Source organism: Micropterus salmoides, unplaced genomic scaffold, assembly GCF_014851395.1.
Source record: "Micropterus salmoides isolate LMB-PRFRI ecotype aquatic unplaced genomic scaffold, ASM1485139v1 Ms_hic_scaffold_21, whole genome shotgun sequence".
NCBI classification, from domain to species: Eukaryota; Metazoa; Chordata; class Actinopteri; order Centrarchiformes; family Centrarchidae; genus Micropterus; species Micropterus salmoides.
Genome location: NW_024041262.1, coordinates 27,959,480 through 27,979,956, shown reverse-complemented (window position 1 = coordinate 27,979,956; position 20,477 = coordinate 27,959,480). Strand labels below are relative to the sequence as shown.

Sequence of the window (20,477 nt, the reverse complement as noted above, 5' to 3'; positions counted from 1 at the left end):
TCACTCTCACGTTTACTGTTTACCTTTTAGGAATCCGCGGCTATAAATACTGTAAAATAAAACAACAAGAGTTTTCTGTAAACCTGCACGCAGAGACGTCCAGTACACTCAGGAAAAAATTATGTTTTTGTTGATTCCTTTTAAGTCGATAAACATAATCTCGCGAGATCGTTTGAACGATATCTGCCTGACGTCTCCCGGTGCTCGTCGTCTGATTGGTCCTCCGGTCCCAGTTTAAAAAGTAGACCGCGTAGAGGAGCAGCGAGAGCTAACGCTACCGACTGCCTCTAGATGTTTCCTGCTTAAATTACTCTTTTGGGGGAAATAAAACAAACCCAGCGTGAGTTAAAGTTCGATAAAATGTCTGTTTAAGTCTTACAGCTGTGATGTTTACGTGATGTTTGTACTGAGAAATACGTTAACAAAACAAATACACGAGGGTTAACGTTAGCCAGCTAGTTGTGGCTAATGCTAACAACAAAGCAAACTGGTTTTAAAAATGATCTTTAAATCTTATTTACTGCAGTTAGCTGCTGTTAATAAATACGAATCATGTGTGAATTATTATATTATGAAATACTGAAACTGTTTACAGCTCATTTAATTTAACTAGCTCGGATATGTTCTGTTATTGTTGATCTTCACGCCGAACTCCGATTAAATATCTGAACATTTAACGTTAAATGTCTCTCGCTGACCGGTTTGCTTACATCCAACGCAGAAGGTTAATGAATAAATATTTTAAATCAAGTTCCACTGAAAATCGGCATAGATATAATCTCCATCACACATGCCTGTTAAAGATATCCACCTTTAAAATGTGGTTTCCTGTTCGTCAACAGTTGGAAACGGTCGTTTGTAACGTTAATTATTGATCTTTAACAGAGTCAAGACTTTGGTTTTAATGTCACCGACTGAACAGACGAGGGCGCTGTTAGAGAAGTGGAGGTGGGGATTGAAGGAATGATGCAGGATGTGACTGATGCTTACATGTTGTTGTTGTTAGAAGAAGATGATGGAGTCTTGTTTGGCTGGGAAGCCGGAGAGAGTCGGGCCGGTGGAGGTGGACGACATCAGGAGAGATCTGCTGGGTGAATTCAGTGCTCTACCAGCGCAGGTCTGTCTCTCTCTCTGTCTGTGGTTCTGCAGGAGGTTCTCAGGGTTCCGTCTGTTCCTTTGCACTCTGCTCACTGCACTATGTGTCAATATGTCATATTGTTTTTGTCTACACTGAAGTCTGTGTCTGATTTTATTTTATTATTGTATTTTTGTATGAGTTCGTTGAGCACATCGTGAGCAATGTACAATCCTGACTCAGATTCCTCGTATGTGCACACATACCTGGCAGTAAAGCTGATTCTCTCTCTTCAGGACAGCGTTCAGTCGCAGACGGAGAACCTGCAGGTTTACCTGAGGGTTCGACCGTTCACTGCAGCCGAGAGCGACAACGGAGGCTCACAGGTACACACACGCACTCACTCACTCACACACACACACTCACACACACACGCACTCACACACACACACACTCACACTCACACACACACTTTGTAGGACTGGTACAGATGAAACATTAATGGCTGTTCATACAAAACTATTATTATTATTATGGTTTTTAGTTCAGTTAAACTAATAATGATATGTAATATGCATAATAATAATAAAAACAGTCAAGGTGAACACGTCTGACAAGCCCTCTTGTCATGGATAATTTATCAAGTGAAAGTAATGTATAGAAGGAGAAGACATACTTTATTAATGCCTCCAAGGGAAATTATTGTTATTAATATTTAACAGGGCTGAAAGATACTGGAAAATATACAATGCGTTATGATTTTTGATATTAAAAGGAATTATTTTCATTGTTAATCTAATTGTCATTGAAACACACATTTAAGTGATTACGGAGGGATTTCTGCAGATCTGTCCCAAACTAAGATGTTGTCTGTAGAACATGACGTGTCGGCCAGGACATCAGTTATTTCATTTAAAACAGTATATTCTTAACACACATTTCAACTTTAACAAAATATTCCACCTCCTGCGTTTTCAAAATTGCGGTCGGCCATATTGCGATTTCTGTAAATTGTTCAGCCCTGTCGCCTCCTAACATTCAGGAGAAGATCCAGTCGCACGTTTTCAGTTTGCTTTTATTGGTATGTGGTGATAATTAGAGACACTGATCGTTGATTTAAGGCAGAACTGTGAAAGCTGCTGGTTCCAGATTTAATCCTTTTCTTTGTATAATTGTGATTTGTAGGAAAACAATCGTTAGCTCTAATGACACAGCTGTGGTTTAGATATTGTTGTTCATTGCTAATAATTAATAATATAATAATGATCATGTGATTTAGACGTGACGACCTCTGCTTTCTAACATCTTCTCGGAGTATCTAGACCTTTACTGTGAGATTCTGTCTGATAAAACTTCCATCTTTGTATTTTGCTCTTCAGGGGTGCGTCACCATCGAGGGGCCCGACACTGTGGTCCTGAAGGCTCCCAGGAGCTGTCAATCAAACCGACAGAATGAGAAGTCCCTCCCACAGACGGCACAGAGGTTCACCTTCACGCAGGTACGTCTGACATCACCGGTCCGTCTGCGCTGCGGCTTCGCTTTACAAACATGTTCATGTTGAACTCTGCTTGTTGTCGAGGTGTTCGAGCCGGAGGCCAGTCAGAGGAAGGTGTTCGAGGGCTCGGTTCGTGGGTTGGTCCGAGACGTTCTGCAGGGAGGAAACTGTCTGGTGTTCACCTACGGAGTCACCAACGCCGGAAAGACCTTCACATTCCTGGGTCAGAAACACAACCTGTCGATCCGTCTCTTAGCTGTCTGAAAAAATAATTGATAATTAATAACAAGATTCTCCAGGTCCAAAACCCCTACAGATGGTTCAGAGCTCAGCAGCCTAAAGTGGTTAAGTAGTAACAGAAATACTCACCGTGAGCTCATTCAGCTGTTCGCTCACTAACCAGTTTACAGTCAGCTGGTTTCTTAAAAGATCCGTGAACGTAGTTTCTGTCGTCGGCGCCGTAGGAGATTAGAGAAATCTGATTTGCTCAGGCAGGTTTCTCCTGTTCGGCGTGTGAGCAGGATGACGGAGATCGTCGGAGCCGCCTCAGGGAGTCTCAGTTTGGGTTCGCCTGAGCTGCGTCCTCTCCCTGCTCCGTCAGTTAAAATAAGACTTTCAGAATAAGGTCGGTGCAGGAGAGGAACCTGATCCCAGACCTGCTGCATGTACACACATTTATAGGTCGCCGTAAACGCCTTCTCACATTACCTGGTTTCTCTGAGTGACCCGCTCACTCAGAGGGAACCGTTACAACCTGGACCCTTTTGTTTTTGCGTCTATGCGACTAACGGGGAGGACGTCGGTACTGAGCGAGCGGTGTGCAGCAGAACAGGCTGACGGGGTCACATTGTTAGTACGGGGTCTGACAGCATAATGAGCCCTGCAGAGAGACCGTTGAACCACAAACATTCGAAGCCACCAGACCTGATGTTGACCCCTAATGTTGGCCCACTTGCTGTCCTGGTCTGACCGTCTGCCTCTCCTCCCGTCCGCCTCTCAGGTCCGGACCACGACTCCGGCCTGTTGCCCAGGTCTCTGTCGGTCATCTTTAACAGCATTGAAGGTCGCCTGTACGGCCGGTCCGATCTGAAGCCTCAGCGCTGCAGAGACGTCAGCAGGCTGACTCCAGACCAGCAGGCGGCGGAGATCAGCAGCAAGAGGAACCTGCTGAGGCTGCTGAAAGAGGTCGGGCCTGGAAAACAGAACAGGTGTGTCCACGGTGTGAGGATGTGGTGTCAACTAGTGTCCTCTTTGTCTCCGCAGAGCGACAGAAACCAGACGTCTGGAAGATCCGCTTTCCTCGACGGTCAGTGATTTTCTTACTCTGGAGTGCGATCGGCCGCTTCAGCACGTGACGCTTTAACCCGAGTACTCACCGTCTCTCTGTGTGCTCAGGCTCGTCTCTCAGCAGCGACAGCAGCCTGAACGGCGTCTCTGAAGCCGACAGCTTCTGCCTGGACGTCGACTCAAACGTCCGTTTCTCCGTCTGGGTTTCCTTCTGTGAGATTTATAACGACAACATCCACGACCTGCTGGAACAGGTAACGCGCGGCTCGCCTGGAGCCAGAGCTCGGACCGGACACGGCGTCCTCACTGATTGATCGTCTCACTGATTGATCGTCTCACTGATTGATCGTCTCACTGATTGATCGTCTCACTGATTGATCGTCTCACTGATCTGTGCAGGTTCCCGGCGGACACCACAGGAGGACGGTGCTGCGTCTGTCTCAGGACGTGAAGGGGAACTCCTTCATCAAAGGTAACACGCCGTGTTTGTGTCTTCGGTCCAAACTGGATGTGCGGACGAGGTTTAGTCAAGAGACGGATTTAAATCCAGTCCTTCAGGTTGGACCTCCCGCAAAGCAGGGTTTGGTATCAAGAACCGGTTCCAAGTGGGAACTGTGGTTTCCTATCCATCCTTCCTTCCTTCCCTCCTTATTTACTCCTTCCTTCCTTCCTTCCTTCCTTCCTTCCTTAATCCTTCCTTCCTTCCTTCCTTCCTTACTCCTTCCTTCCTTCCTTCCTTCCTTCCTTATTTACTCCTTCCTTCCTTACTTACTCCTTCCTTCCTTCCTTATTTACTCCTTCCTTCCTTCCTTATTTACTCCTTCCTTCCTTCCTTATTTACTCCTTTCTTCCTTCCTTCCTTACTTACTCCTTCCTTCCTTCCTTCCTTGCTGACTTACTCCTTTCTTCCTTCCTTCCTTACTTACTCCTTTCTTCCTTCCTTATTTACTCCTTTCTTCCTGACTTATTTACTCCTTCCTTCCTTCCTTCCTTATTCCTTTCTTCCTTACTTACTTACTGACTCCTTTCTACCTTCCTTCCTTCCTTCCTTCCTTAATCCTTTCTTCCTTCCTTCCTTACTGACTCCTTCCTTCCTTCCTTCCTTCCTTACTCCTTCCTTCCTTCCTTATTTGCTGACTTACTCCTTCCTTCCTTCCTTACTTACTTACTGACTCCTTTCTACCTTCCTTCCTTCCTTATTTACTCCTTCCTTCCTTACTGACTCCTTTCTACCTTCCTTCCTTCCTTCCTTAATCCTTTCTTCCTTACTTCCTTCCTGACTTCCTCCTTATTTACTCCTTTCTGACTTCCTCCTTATTTACTCCTTTCTTCCTTCCTGACTTATTTACTCCTTTCTTCCTTCCTTCCTTAATCCTTTTTTCCTTACTTACTTACTGACTCCTTCCTTCCTTCCTGACTTACTCCTTCCTTCCTTCCTGACTTACTCCTTCCTTCCTTCCTTATTTGCTGACTTACTCCTTCCTTCCTTCCTTATTTGCTGACTTACTCCTTTCTTCCTTACTTACTTACTTACTGACTCCTTCCTTCCTTCCTTTATTTACTCCTTTCTTCCTTCCTTATTTACTCCTTTCTTCCTTACTTTATGACTCCTTTCTTCCTTCCTGACTTATTTACTCCTTTCTTCCTTCCTTCCTTAATCCTTTTTTCCTTACTTACTTACTGACTCCTTTCTTCCTTCCTTCCTTAATCCTTTTTTCCTTACTTACTTACTGACTCCTTCCTTCCTTCCTGACTTACTCCTTCCTTCCTTCCTGACTTACTCCTTCCTTCCTTCCTTATTTGCTGACTTACTCCTTCCTTCCTTCCTTATTTGCTGACTTACTCCTTTCTTCCTTCCTTACTTACTTACTGACTCCTTCCTTCCTTCCTTCCTTATTTACTCCTTTCTTCCTTCCTTATTTACTCCTTTCTTCCTTCCTGAGTTATTTACTCCTTTCTTCCTTCCTTCCTTAATCCTTTTTTCCTTACTTACTTACTGACTCCTTCCTTCCTTCCTGACTTACTCCTTCCTTCCTTCCTGACTTACTCCTTCCTTCCTTCTTTATTTGCTGACTTACTCCTTCCTTCCTTCCTTATTTGCTGACTTACTCCTTTCTTCCTTCCTTCCTTACTTACTGACTCCTTCCTTCCTTCCTTCCTTATTTACTCCTTTCTTCCTTCCTTATTTACTCCTTTCTTCCTTCCTTATTTACTCCTTTCTACCTTCCTTCCTTCCTTCCTTAATCCTTTCTTCCTTACTTCCTTCCTGACTTCCTCCTTATTTACTCCTTCCTTCCTTCTTTATTTACTCCTTTCTACCTTCCTGACTTCCTCCTTTCTTCCTCCTTACTTCCTTCCTTCCTCCTTCCTTCCTCCTTAGTTACTTCCTTCCTTCCTCCTTAGTTACTTCCTCCTTAGCTACTTCCTTACTTCCTCCTTAGTTACTTCCTTACTTCCTCCTTAGCTACTTCCTCCTTAGTTACTTCCTTCCTCCTTAGTTACTTCTTTCCTTCCTCCTTAGTTACTTCCTTACTTCCTCCTTAGTTACTTCCTTACTTCCTCCTTAGCTACTTCCTTACTTCCTCCTTAGCTACTTCCTTACTTCCTCCTTAGTTACTTCCTTACTTCCTCCTTAGTTACTTCCTTACTTCCTCCTTACTTCCTCCTTAGCTACTTCCTTACTTCTCCTTAGTTACTTCCTTACTTCCTCCTTAGCTACTTCCTTCTTAGCTACTTCCTTACTTCCTCCTTAGCTACTTCCTTACTTCCTCCTTAGCTACTTCCTCCTTAGTTACTTCCTTACTTCCTCCTTAGTTACTTCCTTACTTCTCCTTAGTTACTTCCTTACTTCCTCCTTAGCTACTTCCTCCTTAGTTACTTCCTTACTTCTCCTTAGTTACTTCCTTACTTCCTCCTTAGTTACTTCCTTACTTCCTCCTTAGCTACTTCCTTACTTCCTCCTTAGCTACTTCCTTACTTCCTCCTTAGCTACTTCCTCCTTAGCTACTTCCTTACTTCCTCCTTAGCTACTTCCTCCTTAGTTACTTCCTTACTTCCTCCTTAGCTACTTCCTCCTTAGTTACTTCCTTACTTCCTCCTTAGCTACTTCCTCCTTAGTTACTTCCTTCCTCCTTCCTTCCTCCTTAGTTACTTCCTTCCTTCCTCCTTAGTTACTTCCTTACTTCCTCCTTAGCTACTTCCTCCTTAGTTACTTCCTTACTTCCTCCTTAGCTACTTCCTCCTTAGTTACTTCCTTACTTCCTCCTTAGCTACTTCCTTACTTCCTCCTTAGCTACTTCCTTACTTCCTCCTTCCTTCCTCCTTAGCTACTTCCTTACTTCTTACTGACTTACTTACTCCTTTTTCAACAGTCGTGTTGGTCTTTACATGACGGACAGGACCAGCCAGTTTTATGTCATGATTTAAAAGGATTGTTTTTGTGTGCTGCGTGTTTCAGACCTGCGGTGGGTCCAGGTGAACAGCTCCGAGGAGGCCTACAGAGTCATGAAAATCGGGAAGAAGAACCAGAGCTTCTCCTCCACCAGACTGAACCAGCTGTCCAGCAGGAGGTCAGCTGCCGCTCACTCAGTCCCTAACATTAGATCTGTCCGGTCGGTCCTGATCCAGGAAGTCCAGCTGGAGGAACGGATTTAAAAGCACACGTGCTCATGAAACTAACAGCTAGCTGCATCAGCACAGTCTGCATCAGTCTGTGAGGAGTAATCAGGGTTTGTGTGTCTCCGCAGCCACAGCATCTTCTCCATCAGGATCCTCAGAGTGGACGACGTCGGCGTTCCCAGAGTCCTCGGCATCAGCGAGTAAGCTCGCCCTTCATTAACGCGGTTTGTTACCTCAGCGTGGCGGTCGGCCTTGCGGTGCTGGGTGTTAATGATCGTTGTGTGTGTGTGTTCAGGCTGGCGCTGTGCGACCTGGCCGGCTCCGAGAGATGCTCCCGGACTCACAACACCGGAGAGAGACTGAAGGAAGCGGGAAACATCAACAGCTCTCTGCTGACGCTGGGGAAGTGCATCAACGCCATGAGACTGAACCAGCACGCCAAGTACGCCGCCGCCGCCGCCATGTGTGTCTGTGTGTGGTATATCTGAAAGGATGTGAAACAGCTGATCTGACTCTCTGCAGGTTCCAGCACCACATCCCCTTCAGGGAGTCCAAGCTGACCCACTTCCTGCAGTTCTTCTTCTGTGGTGCCGGCCGGGTCTCAATGGTGGTCAACATCAACCAGAACCCGTCCTGCTTCGACGAGACGCTCAACGTCCTCAAGTTCTCCGCCCTCGCCCAGAAGGTCAGCGCGCGCACACACACACACACACACACACACACACACACACACACACACACACACACACACACACACACACACACACACAGGTCGGGCAGCGGCTCTCTAATCTCGCAGGCGTGTTGGTTTAACGAAGGCGACGCCTCTCTGTCCAGGTGGTGGTGGTGAACTCCAGGCCCGCGGTCCTGGACGACGCCCCCCACAGGTCGGCCATGGAGCTGTCGATCATCATCGACGAGGCCGACCAGCGCAGGAACGTGTCGGGGCGGGGCAGGAAGAGCTCGCTGGTCGCCTGGGAGACGACCCTGGAAGACGTGCTGGAGGTTGAGGACGACGAGGAGGAGGAAGAGGAGGAGGAGAGTGCGATGGAGGGAACCGTGCTGGAGGCCGGAGGTGAGGAAGACGAGGAGGAGGAAGAGGACCGGACGATGGAGGAAGAAGAGAAGGTAATGCTCTAATTTAAAGGTTTTCTAAAGATCGCTTCACTACACGGCCAACAGTACGTGGACAGGCGAGCAGAGAAACCAGCTCCATGGCGGGGTCGAGCAGAGCCGGTTTACATCGTTTACAAATGTGTAATTTGAATTTTATTCATTTGGTTTTTGCTACTTTCAGCCCCAGATCTACAGTTTAGTCTCATTTTTGTTATCTGTCTGTCACATTATTGTTTTTTTATTCGTTGATGAAAAATATAAAACATTTCAGTCTAATTTGCTCCTCCATAGTTTCAAAATGAACCGAAAATATTTTCACACATCTCATAATCATGTTTCAAAGCTCTAACGTTGTGTCGTGCGGGCGCTGCTGTGAGCTCGCGCACTTTGGCATCCGACACAACAACAATAAAATGTTCGGGAAATTATTTATTTTCTATTCTTTGATTTAGGGTTGCTGGAAAAACATTAAATACATTTGTTGACTTTTGTTGCCGTTTCGTCTGCAGCTCTACAGTGGGGTCATGTTCAAACAGTTTACTGGAGTGCAAAGTTCTTCATAGATAGCCTCTTAATTTTGCACCAAATTAATGCATTTCACTTTAAAATGTACCAAATCTTCCGAGGTCCACCCGCCATAGTCTCTTTAAATCCTGTGGGAAACACTGTCTTTAATGGAGGTCGTCGTTTTTAAAGGTCACTTCTTCTTTAGTTTGTCTTGCTGCAGGAAAAAGGGTCGTTAACAGATCTTTATGTTTTGGTTGATGAGTGGACTCGTGGTGGAGAGCGTTTATGAGCTGCAACGTTTGAACTTACAAGTCTTCATGATTCAGGAAGGTGTGAAATAAAAAGGGTTTTCCCTGCAGAGTCTCCGATAGTTTCAGTTCATCGTTGTGTAAAATCTTCACACTTCAGAGAAAGTAATCTTTCCTAAATTGTAATTTCTGATCAGTAACGTTTGTTGTTCTGTAACTTGTTTTGACTTGTCGTGGTGTTCTGTGTGTGCAGCCAGACCGAGAGGCTGCGCTGCGATTGGTTCTGGAGGCTCAGATCAGAGAGGAAGTCAGCACTGAGTTCATGGAGCTCTTCAACAAGATGGAGAAAGACTACAGGTAACAGTCATGTGACCGGCTGCGAGGACACGTGAGGGGTAATGACTGTAACGATGGCGCCGGGGCCCTTTGTTTCTGAATTGGATACTGTAACAGTGTCGTCAGCGTAGTGCAACGACGCTGGACTAAACATTTTGATCTTGTTATCAGGGCCAAACCGTGGCGGGTAACGGTCACTCCCATGAGCCACTTAGGCGTGTTGACATATTGTAGTGTTTTCAAAATGCATCTGAAATAACAAATGAATTGCAATTTGAAGACACTACAACTCCCATGAGTACTGCCTGCGCATAGTGTTTGCTCATTGGTCCATTCGTGAAGCCTCTTGACCGAAAACACTGTAAACAAGAAGACGCTGTGGAGATTAAAGTCACAGGCCGGCCGGCGGAGCGAGGGCTGTTTAACCTGCTGTTAATTATCAACTTCACCAGCGGCAGCGATGAGGAAGCGACCTTTTCTAATAGCAGGAGACTGACTCTGTCCCGCAGTAACGCCGCGCGATGGTGCGCGCTCTAAATATGGAAAACGGGAACTGGTCGCGCACGCACGAGAGAAAAGGCAGAGCGGAGACGGAGAGGCAGGAGGAAAGTGTCTGTAAAGGCTGTAACATTAGAGATCTTCCTGATCCAGGGACGTGGAGTTCCTAGTGGCAGGGCTGCCCTCGCAGCACATCGTTTCTACGTCTTAATAAAAGTGCTCACGCGTTTGTGCGGGAACAGTGAGGAAAATAAAGAGCTGCGAACTCGTTTCAGGTGGACGCAGTTACTCAGAGCTTCATGATGAGGAACATAAACCCAGTCAGAGCTCTGAGGAGAACCAACTATCCAGAGTGGGCCTACAGAATATTTTAATCCTGTTGCCTTAATTTATTCTTTGCTCTTTGTTTCTAATGCAGAACATTTATTACAGCTTTACTGCTGTTACGAATAAACAGAGTTTCTGATGCAGCACTTTCATTATGTTCAAGAAGAAGGAAAAGAACTTTCCACAGCCTTATCAGACCTAAAGATCATATTAGTACATTTAAGCTCCTTCAATCATTAAAAACAACATTAATGTGGCTAGTAAAAAAAACTAAACTAGTAACTTTGGTAAATCACAGGTGAGCAAAAGTTAATATCAAGTTATTATGTAGGTGGATGTGATCACAAAATGACAAACATGCTGTTAATAAAACACGATATGTTCCAATAGGAAACAGGAAGACGTTCAGTTTGTTTCCTCTCTGCTTCAGCGAGCGTCTGGAGAAGGAGAGGGAGATCCTGGAGGAGCGAGCCGAGAAGAGAGTCGAGATCCTGAAGAACCTGGTCAGCAAGACGGTCGACCTGTCAACCGTCGGCGCCGACAGCAGCAAGGTGACGCGTCTTTCATTATCGCCACTGTATTTCTTCTCGCCGCTGGGGATCGTGAGCGATTGATAACAGTATCGGTTGGTGTTTGTTAGGAGGAGCAGGCGACTGTGTTGGAGGGAATCATCAGCTCGCTGACTGAAGACCTGCAGAAGGTCAGAGAGGACGCTCAGAGCGTTCAACGCTGCCTGACGGAGCACGCCCACGCCGCAGGTAACGCACAGCGCTGCACGCCGAGACGGCTGAGGTCACCTGACGGAGCAGGTGTTTAACCTGTAAAGCCTGTGTTCTGTCATCAGTCTCGCCAGTCCTGGAGGAGGAGATCTCGAGGCTGCAGGAGGAAAACCGCAAGAAAGAGGAAACCATCTGCGAGCTGAGAGAGAGGGAGGAGAGGAGGAGGGGGCTGGAGGAGGAGCTGAGGAGACGGGAGGAGGAGGTGGAGGAGCTGAAGAAGGAGCAGCTCCTGCTGGAGCAGAACGTGCAGAAGCTGACGGGTAGGAGCTGAACCTTCAAAGGAGTCCTCATGTTACTGTCGGATGTGGCCGAGGCTTAAAATCAGGAGGTCGGCGGATTTAAAGAACCTCAGATTTCCCCTGTTCTGATTGGTTCCAAGAGTTTTCTGTATGTGGTCATGTGCTCCAGAAGCAGAACATCGATGTTCAATATGTCGCCAGGAAAGAGCTTTTTCAGGTGTGAAGGCAAATTCAGCTTGTCTGGTTTTCCTAAAGAAGAAAACGCCAAACAAGGCTGGATCAGCTGGTAAACACGCTTCAGGGTCTTGGCCAATCAGAAGACAGTGCAGTATGATAGGGCTCCTTCACAGCCTGATTTGTTCTGTGCAGTCTACGCCATAGCCGACAGCAGAACATGCGCACGTGGCCACATAACTATACTATATACATAGAGTAGGGGGGGTGTAGTTGGCATTTTAGCGTCCACTGTGTTGACTTCTGACGGGCTAACTTCCTGTTTAGCCCTCCGCTAACTTGAAACTGTGCGTGTTATCGAGCGAATGGATCGAACTCTGATAGTGAGACGAGTCAGATCCACCGTTTTACAGCCGTTGGTAAAACTGGCTTCAAAGCTCGGAGGAACTGATGCTACCAAGCCGACCACTCACAGTTCTTATGGTCTGCGTTGCGTAGTTACATTTCTGGGGAGGTGGGGTTAGTACGGCGTAGAGCACGTGGCAGATTCTGTCAGGCTTCTTCTTTTCGTTAACCTCTTAACATTCCAGCGGCCCGTCGGGTCATAAGATCCACCGTCTGAAAGCTAAAATCCTGGTGATTCGACCGACCATTTCAAGATACGATCACCACAGCGGGTCCAATCGGCGCCTCTGTCAGACCAGCCAGCACAAACAAAAGTGACGCGACTCACCTGTGAAGCCTCACAGTAACTTAATCCACCGATCGATTATATTCCAACAGAAACGTTGTTACTCTGTCAAAGGTCCAGACGATCCAATCCAGTAAAAACATTTAGTCCAAAACACATGATTCCATCAGTAAATCCTCGGGGCTGCCGCATCGCTTCAGATTCACCGGCAGACGCAGCTCGTGCGTCGTCATAACCGCAATAACTCTGATTTGAATGTAAACAACTACGACAGCTTGTAGTCAGATTAGCCGCTGAACTCTGACCTTTCGATTGACAGCTGGTCCGACCCAATAGTAGGTCACATGTCCCTTTCACAGCCTACAGCAGCCAATGAGAGCCCGCGCTGTGAGGAAGGGCCGGCCCCTGTTATTTCCTGGGTAGGACGAGCCAATTGCAACCAGCTGTGCCGATGACGGCGCTTCCTGTAGCCAATAAGATTCTGACAATAACGATATCCAGCTTTAAGTAGGAAGTTCATGATCTACCAGCGAAAAGCGGCGGGGCTGCTTTAGAAAAAATACGCTGGGACAGACAATCAGAAAAACCTGTGGACAACAGTCATTGTTCATGGTGTTGGTATGAAATGTAAACCTGTTCTAGGCTTTCTGCTGCGGCCCTGCAGTGTTTCCCAGCTGTAGCTGTCTGCAGGCATTTGTTAGCAAACATTTTCAAGCGGAAATGAAAAATCTATAGTTTAAACTTGTATTAATCAGTTGCAGTAGTTCTTACAGTCATTCAGACTTTTGGGTCAGACTCTCCAGAGTGTCTCTTTCAGAGAAACCAGGCAGAGACTCCAGATGGTTCAAGAACTACATTCAGTTTACTCTGGATCTGCCTTGAAGAGGCGTTTTGCAGGAATGTTAGAGGTTAAAGGGGAAGACGCTGCAGGGCCAACGGTCTGTGGACACCCGGTGGAACGACCACACGGGGACGGATCTTCAGCTCTGTAACGACTCTGTTTGCCCCCCGTAGATCTGGACCAGTGTCCAAACTGTGCGTCTGTGTTTTCGTCTCTGGAGTCGGAGCAGAGGGAAACATCCAGACTGACGAAGGAGAACAAAGCTCTGGTTAACGGCATCTTCCAGCTGCAGACAGAGGTACTGCTACACGAACACTCAGTGGCCACTTTATTAGGTACGCCCAGCTAACGGCGGCCCTGCAGTTAACACGTCTCAAACACAAACTGAACCTCGTACCCGTCATGAACTCTCATTCATTCATTCATTCGCCCGTCTGCACCTGAAACATGCTAAAACTGTTCTGTTTCCAGATGACGAGTCTCCAGGCGCAGCTCAAAGAGCAGACTGACAGGTGTGACAGCCTATCAGAGCAGCTCAGCACTGCAAAGGCCCGCCTCCAGGACCTGGAGAGCCAATCGGAGGAGAAGGCCAACACCATCAGCAGTCTGACACAAGAAGTGGAGCGTCTGAGACGTGAACTCAAGGTTGTTGCCGCTCTGTTGTCTTTGATCGATCTGTTGTTAATGAAGCTAGTCTGTTTATCACTGTGAAGTAGGACAGATCAGCTGGACTCATGCGGGCTGAGCGTCTGAACACGCCGGCTGAAAAACAACATGAGCAGCAGTGTTAGTGGATGATTGACTGACTGGTTGATTCAGGAGGGAGAGGCGGGACAGAGCAGCAGCAGCAGTGTTTTCCACGCCACCATAGAGGAGCTGAAGAAGGAGGGCCTGGCAGCGCTGGAGAGGTCGGCTCAGAAATCCCAACAGATCCAAGATCTGCAGAGAGAAAAGATGCAGCTGGAGGAGACTCTGTCTCACAGGTGGGCAGCTTCTCAATACTGATTTACTGATCCGCAAACAGCAGCTGGTTCACCGTCAACACATGTTGTCCTTCCCTCTGAAGTGAGAACAGGTGTGTCGAGCTCAGGGGGGAGTTAGCCAATCAGAAGGCAGAATCCTCGCGTCAGCTCCAGAGCCTGAGGGCGGAGCTTGAGTCTGAGGGCGGAGCTCTGCGAGGGAGACTGGAGGAGCAGAAGAGAGACCAGGAGACGGAGAAGGAAGGTGAGAAGATGGAGATCAGAAGAAGAGTTGGGGAGAGGGCGGATAAAAACCTGTGATGTGTTCACGATGGACGACCTGTGTTTGTCTCAGAGCTGCAGCGAGTCGCGTCGGAGAAGGACAGACTGATAGAAGAAAGCCAGCGGCAGACGGAGACGCTGAGAAAAGGTATCTTCATCCCCTGAAACGGCGAGAACATGAAGCTGACCGGCTGAAACTGAAGTCTTTGTTTCCTCCTCGTCAGAGCTGGAGCGTCTGCAGGAAGAGCTGCAGGGGAGGGAGGAGGAGGAGAAGGAGAACAGACAGGAGGAGGAGGAGAAGGTGTCGGTGGTGGAGGAGCTGAAGGAGGAGCTCCAGAGACTCCAGGAGAGGAAGAGAGGGAGACAGCTGAAGCAGGAGGAGGCGGCGGTGGGGAGGAGGAGCAGGGAGTTGATGCTGTACACAGAGAGCTGGAGAGACTGAAGGAGGAGAGAGAGAGAAACCTGCAGGTGGGCTGAGGTCACAGACCCGACTTCATTTTACTATTACTGAGCTTTAACTCGAACGCCATTTTAGAGAGTTTCTTTATTTCTCTGTTGATTTGATGAACAAAGGCATTAAAACGTGACACGTTCCTCTGGACCCTGTTCTGAGAGTGCGAATCCGGACGGTTCGCTAAGACCCGTGTCCACCAAAGCGTTTTTATTTTAAATTCTTTCAAATGGGAGCGCCACGTTTTTACAACATGGTAATAACGCCAGCAGCGTGATGAGGCGCTGAGCATTTTTATTTTATTTTTTCTGTCCCCGAGAGTTGAAAAATGTTCCTCGTTGCAAAAAATCAACATGGCGGCGCCGAATAGGCCAAACTCGAGGCTTTAAAACCGCAGTCCACAAACCAACGGGTGACGTCACAATGACCACGCCCACTTCTTATATAAAGTCTGTGGTTTATTCACATCTATAAAGTCACACAAAGAGGAGCTACAGGAAGCCGTGTTAGATTCTTTCAGCTCACGTTTATTTACACGGCCGCTCTGGTTTAATCATTTCAGGCGCGCAGACCATAACTACAAACTAACGGCTCATTAACGTTAGCGCTCCTCCGCTGTCTCCACACGGCATTAGCTTTGTGGCTAATGTAGCGACGGGCAGCATTAGCTGCTGTACGTGATTTGAAAAAGAGAAATGGGGGAGCGTTTGCTCAAACTGCCGCACTGTTTCAGAAATAAATCTATCACGCAAAGCTTTCAACACCCAACTAGCGTAACATTAAACTGCTGTGAGCCGGGAGAGGGCGGTGAAACACCGGAGGGTTTGCAAGTCCTGAAGGTTTTCAGGAGAGGAGAAGTGATGGGGCTGATTTTATTATAATTATTTAAGTGACAAAAGGCCGACTCACCGCGTTTCTACCTCCTCAGGTAGACTGCGGTCAGCTGGTTGTTTTCTTCTGTGGTGAGGCGGTGTTGTTAACAGAGGAGCTGCACAGCACCCTCTGGTGGGCAAACTATTCAACCCTCATTAAAAGAGGGAAGGTTGTCGGTCTGTTTCTTTATCAGTGGTCACGTATCTGTTATAAACGCAGATGCCGATTAGCTCATCAGCTGGTCTCGAGACGACACTACCGAGTCAGTACACGGTGTACTGACGGTATTCAACGATTGTTGTTTACTGAGATCTGAGACACTGGAGAAAATGTGTTGTTCATAAATTATATTAACTGATGATCACAAGTATGAACCTACTATGAAAAGGTCAGTTAATTTGGTGGCTGTGACACCTTTGACCTTTGACCTGTCTGCCCACAGCAGGACGTTCACGACTCTCCTCTGAGGTCCAACATGGCCGACCGGAAGAAAACCCCCAGAACTACAGGGAGGAAGAGGAAGAGCTGCGAGGTGGAGGTGTGTGAGGATCACTTTTACACTGATCTCACCTGATATCAGTTAGTCCTCAATGAAACCCCGACGTGTGTCTGTGTTTCAGGGCCTGGTGTCCAGCGAGAACAAGAGAAACCGGGTGAGAGGAAACGCTCGAAACAACAAACAGGTGAGAAATCAAACACACCTGAAGGTTTTTCACCTCCTCTGTCACATGTGTGGTCACATGTCTCTGTGTCTCCACTCTTCTTCTGTGGTAAAGGAGAAGAGAGACGCGGCTCTTCAGAACATCAGAGAGTTGATCACCAAGTCTCCGTCCATCCTGGGCAGCAAAGGTCAGTGCGACTTTAAATTCATATAGAAAACTCCAGCCTGAACGCTTCTCCATTCAAACACTGAAGTTCAGTTTGAGCTTGTTCATGGGGCTCGTTTAGGCAACCTGGGGCTCGTTTAGGCAACCTGGGGCACATGGGGCTCGTTTAGGCAACCTGGGACTCGTTTAGGCAACCTGGGGCACATGGGGCTCGTTTAGGCAACCTGGGGCTCGTTTGGGGAACGGCACGTTTAGGCAACCTGGGGCTCGTTTAGGCAACATGGGGCTCGTTTAGGCAACATGGGGCACGGCACGTTTAGGCAACCTGGGGGATGGCTCGTTTAGGCAACCTGGGGGATGGCTCGTTTAGGCAACATGGGGCACGGCACGTTTGGGCAACCTGGGGGACGGCTCGTTTAGGCAACCTGGGGCTCTTTTGGGGGACGGCACGTTTAGGCAACCTGGGGCTCGTTTGGGGGACGGCACGTTTAGGCAACCTGGGGCTCGTTTGGGGGACGGCACGTTTAGGCAACCTGGGGCTCGTTTGGGGGACGGCACGTTTAGGCATCATGGGGCTCGTTTAGGCAACATGGGGCACGGCACGTTTGGGCAACCTGGGGGACGGCTCGTTTAGGCAACCTGGGGCTCTTTTGGGGGACGGCTCGTTTAGGCAACCTGGGGCTCTTTTGGGGGACGGCTCGTTTAGGCAACCTGGGGCTCTTTTGGGGACGGCACGTTTAGGCATCATGGGGCTCGTTTAGGCAACCTGGGGGACGGCACGTTTGGGCAACCTGGGGGACGGCTCGTTTAGGCAACCTGGGGCTCTTTTGGGGGACGGCTCGTTTAGGCAACCTGGGGCTCTTTTGGGGGACGGCTCGTTTAGGCAACCTGGGGCTCTTTTGGGGGACGGCTCGTTTAGGCATCATGGGGCACGTTTGGGCAACCTGGGGGACGGCACGTTTGGGCAACCTGGGGCTCGTTTGGGCAACCTGGGGGACGGCACGTTTAGGCAACCTGGGGGGCGGCACGTTTAGGCAACCTGGGGGACGGCACGTTTAGGCAACCTGGGGGGCGGCACGTTTAGGCAACCTGGGGGGCGGCACGTTTAGGCAACCTGGGGGACGGCACGTTTGGGCAACCTGGGGGACGGCACGTTTAGGCAACCTGGGGGGCGGCACGTTTGGGCAACCTGGGGGGCGGCACGTTTGGGCAACCTGGGGGGCGGCACGTTTGGGCAACCTGGGGGACGGCACGTTTGGGCAACCTGGGGCTCGTTTAGGCAACCTGGGGGACGGCACGTTTAGGCAACCTGGGGCTCGTTTGGGGGACGGCACGTTTAGGCAACCTGGGGCTCGTTTGGGGGACGGCACGTTTAGGCAACCTGGGGGACGGCACGTTTAGGCAACCTGGGGCTCGTTTGGGGGACGGCACGTTTAGGCAACCTGGGGCTCGTTTGGGGAACGGCACGTTTAGGCATCATGGGGCTCGTTTAGGCAACATGGGGCACGGCACGTTTGGGCAACCTGGGGGACGGCTCGTTTAGGCAACCTGGGGCTCGTTTGGGGGACGGCACGTTTAGGCAACCTGGGGGACGGCACGTTTAGGCAACCTGGGGGACGGCACGTTTGGGCAACCTGGGGCTCGTTTAGGCAACCTGGGGGACGGCACGTTTGGGCAACCTGGGGCAATACAGTGTCAGTCTGTCCCGGAGTGTTGCAGCAGTGAGCTGCTCTGTCACTAGACAAATGATGTTAACTGAGCAGCTGACCTGCTGTTCGTTCTGTATTTACCTGTTTGGTCGATGGCAGGACAGATTTCTGCTAAATTTAAAAGTTGATTTTTTACGGTTCATGATCCGAGTAGATAATTATTTATTTCAATAATTCTTCTTCTGTCCCTCTGCAGCTAAAAATATCATCAGTCTGGTCAGTGGACATTCGGTTGAGAAGGAGACGGTTACCACAGCAACCAAACCGAGACGAGGACGGAAGAAGCTTTACAAGCAGGACGCCTCGGATGCCCTGCTAGACTCTCCACACATGGTGAGACGGTTAGCGTGTTCTTTCTGAGGGCCTGTCGGGGTTGCAGACCTGGAGTGCGAGGGCCACAGAGCTAAATATCCATAGGCAAAATACATGTGTAATAAGGTCAGCAAATCATTGCATGTTGCAGATCGTAAAGCGAAGTGTTTCATGTCAGAGATGAACGGTATAAACTATCTAAAGGTGACGAGCAAATATTAAATGGGACCCTCCCCTTAGGGTTAGGGATGTTGAACTAAATATTGTTTCTACTACTAATCTAAACTATAACTAATCATATAATTGCTTAAATACACAATCTCTCAGTTCAAGCTCGCACTCAAATCCGCACTATGCTTTTATTTTGTAGTTTAATGTGTAGTTTTGTTTCAGATGTCCGGAGGAGCTGAGGAGGAGAAGGAGAGCGATCACCTGATCATTAAGAGGCAGCTGCGGTCCAAGACCTGCAGGAAGTGACATCATCACCATCATGTGACAACACTAAACCTCAGATTTCTGTCAAACCGTCAGTGGTTCTGAGGGTTTGAGTTGAAATATCTGTACAGTTTGTATTTCTGTCTGATTTTTAGTTCAGTACTTTGTTTTTCATCGCTGGGGATCAATAAAGAGTTGAGACAACAATCGATTGATTTATGGAAAATAAAAATGATCCTTTGTCTAATGAAACACTCGTCTGCTTTACTTTACTGCTAGGAAACGTTTCTACGGTGGCTGAGAAGATCCAAACACCACAAACTGTCCTCAGATTCAATAAAACAAGAACCAGCTGGTGAAGGAAGCGCAGACGTTTGTCTGGGCCTTCAAAGTAAAAGCCTAGCAAAATAAACAATTAAAGATGTTACATATGTTGATTATCACGCCTGTGATGTGTTAATCCTTTACAAACAGGTAATATGTAAATACATTTTTGCACAGTGCAAGTTAACCAAAAGTAGCGCAGCGGTAATTTCTTTCTTTTTGTTGTTCACTGAAGACATTTGGGTTTAAGATCAAAAGAGAGAATTTCAGCTCTCATTTCCTGTTATTCACATCTAGATGTGTTAAATATCTCAGGACAAACCACCGTTTGTATTAGACCACAGCGTTCTGAGGTGAGCAAAAGTAACGGAACAAATAATCTTAAAGTAGATAACATTTAATATTTGGTGGCAGAACCCTCTCTTGCTATAACTGCCTGAAGCCTGCGACACATCGACATCACCAAACTGCTGCATTCTTCATTTGTGATGCTGTTCCAGGTTTTTACTGCAGCTTCTTTCACTTCTTGTTTGCTTGCTTCACAGATGAGCTTGGATGCTTCGGATCATCAGCAGTTCCTTTCTTTCTCCATCACTTTGCTAGAGATTAATCTCGGTCTCATCCGTCCATCAGATTGTGTTCCAGAACTTTTTATCTCTGTTCTTCTTTGTAAATTTCAGTCTGGCCTTCTGATTCTTGCTGCTGATGAGAGGTTTGCATCTCTATATTTCTTTCTCTTATTCCTTCAGTTTGTTGACACATTATCTGGAAGAACACCAGGGTGAAAATGTGCTGCCAGCTAAACTTCAGTATCTCAAACGGGATCTTTGCGTCGGGTGTTTGGACCGCGGTTTCCTACCTGCAGTTTAAACATGAATCTATAAACGTGTGAGGCGTTTTTAAATACGGCTTCAGGAGGAACCAATGGGCTCAGAGCTGAGAGCCTCAGACAGACCTAACACACAATAAAAGCAGAATAGAGGTGCAACAACTTATAATTATAATGCACAACTTTCACGTTCCAGATGTGCCCTAACTTTGCAATCATTAAGGAGGTATCGCTCGTGGCGACG

General features: G+C 47.8%; 1 protein-coding gene across 1 annotated transcript; it reads left to right on the top strand.

Annotated features, from left to right (window-relative positions):
* The first annotated feature begins 1,006 nt into the window (after positions 1 to 1,006).
* On the top strand, positions 1,007 to 19,287 carry LOC119915907 (kinesin-like protein KIF20A). Its single transcript, XM_038735712.1, is given in 29 exon segments — positions 1,007 to 1,117; positions 1,372 to 1,461; positions 2,455 to 2,574; positions 2,656 to 2,794; positions 3,572 to 3,756; positions 3,835 to 3,877; positions 3,967 to 4,112; positions 4,258 to 4,330; positions 7,316 to 7,427; positions 7,605 to 7,676; positions 7,772 to 7,918; positions 7,999 to 8,161; positions 8,314 to 8,604; positions 9,601 to 9,704; positions 10,939 to 11,059; positions 11,149 to 11,266; positions 11,353 to 11,547; positions 13,406 to 13,530; positions 13,704 to 13,877; positions 14,052 to 14,215; positions 14,299 to 14,456; positions 14,547 to 14,621; positions 14,698 to 14,877; positions 14,880 to 14,941; positions 16,240 to 16,335; positions 16,418 to 16,480; positions 16,574 to 16,646; positions 18,530 to 18,666; positions 19,039 to 19,287. Coding segments are annotated over 29 exon segments (3,615 nt in total). The 5' UTR covers positions 1,007 to 1,012; the 3' UTR covers positions 19,123 to 19,287.
* The last annotated feature ends 1,190 nt before the right edge of the window (positions 19,288 to 20,477 follow it).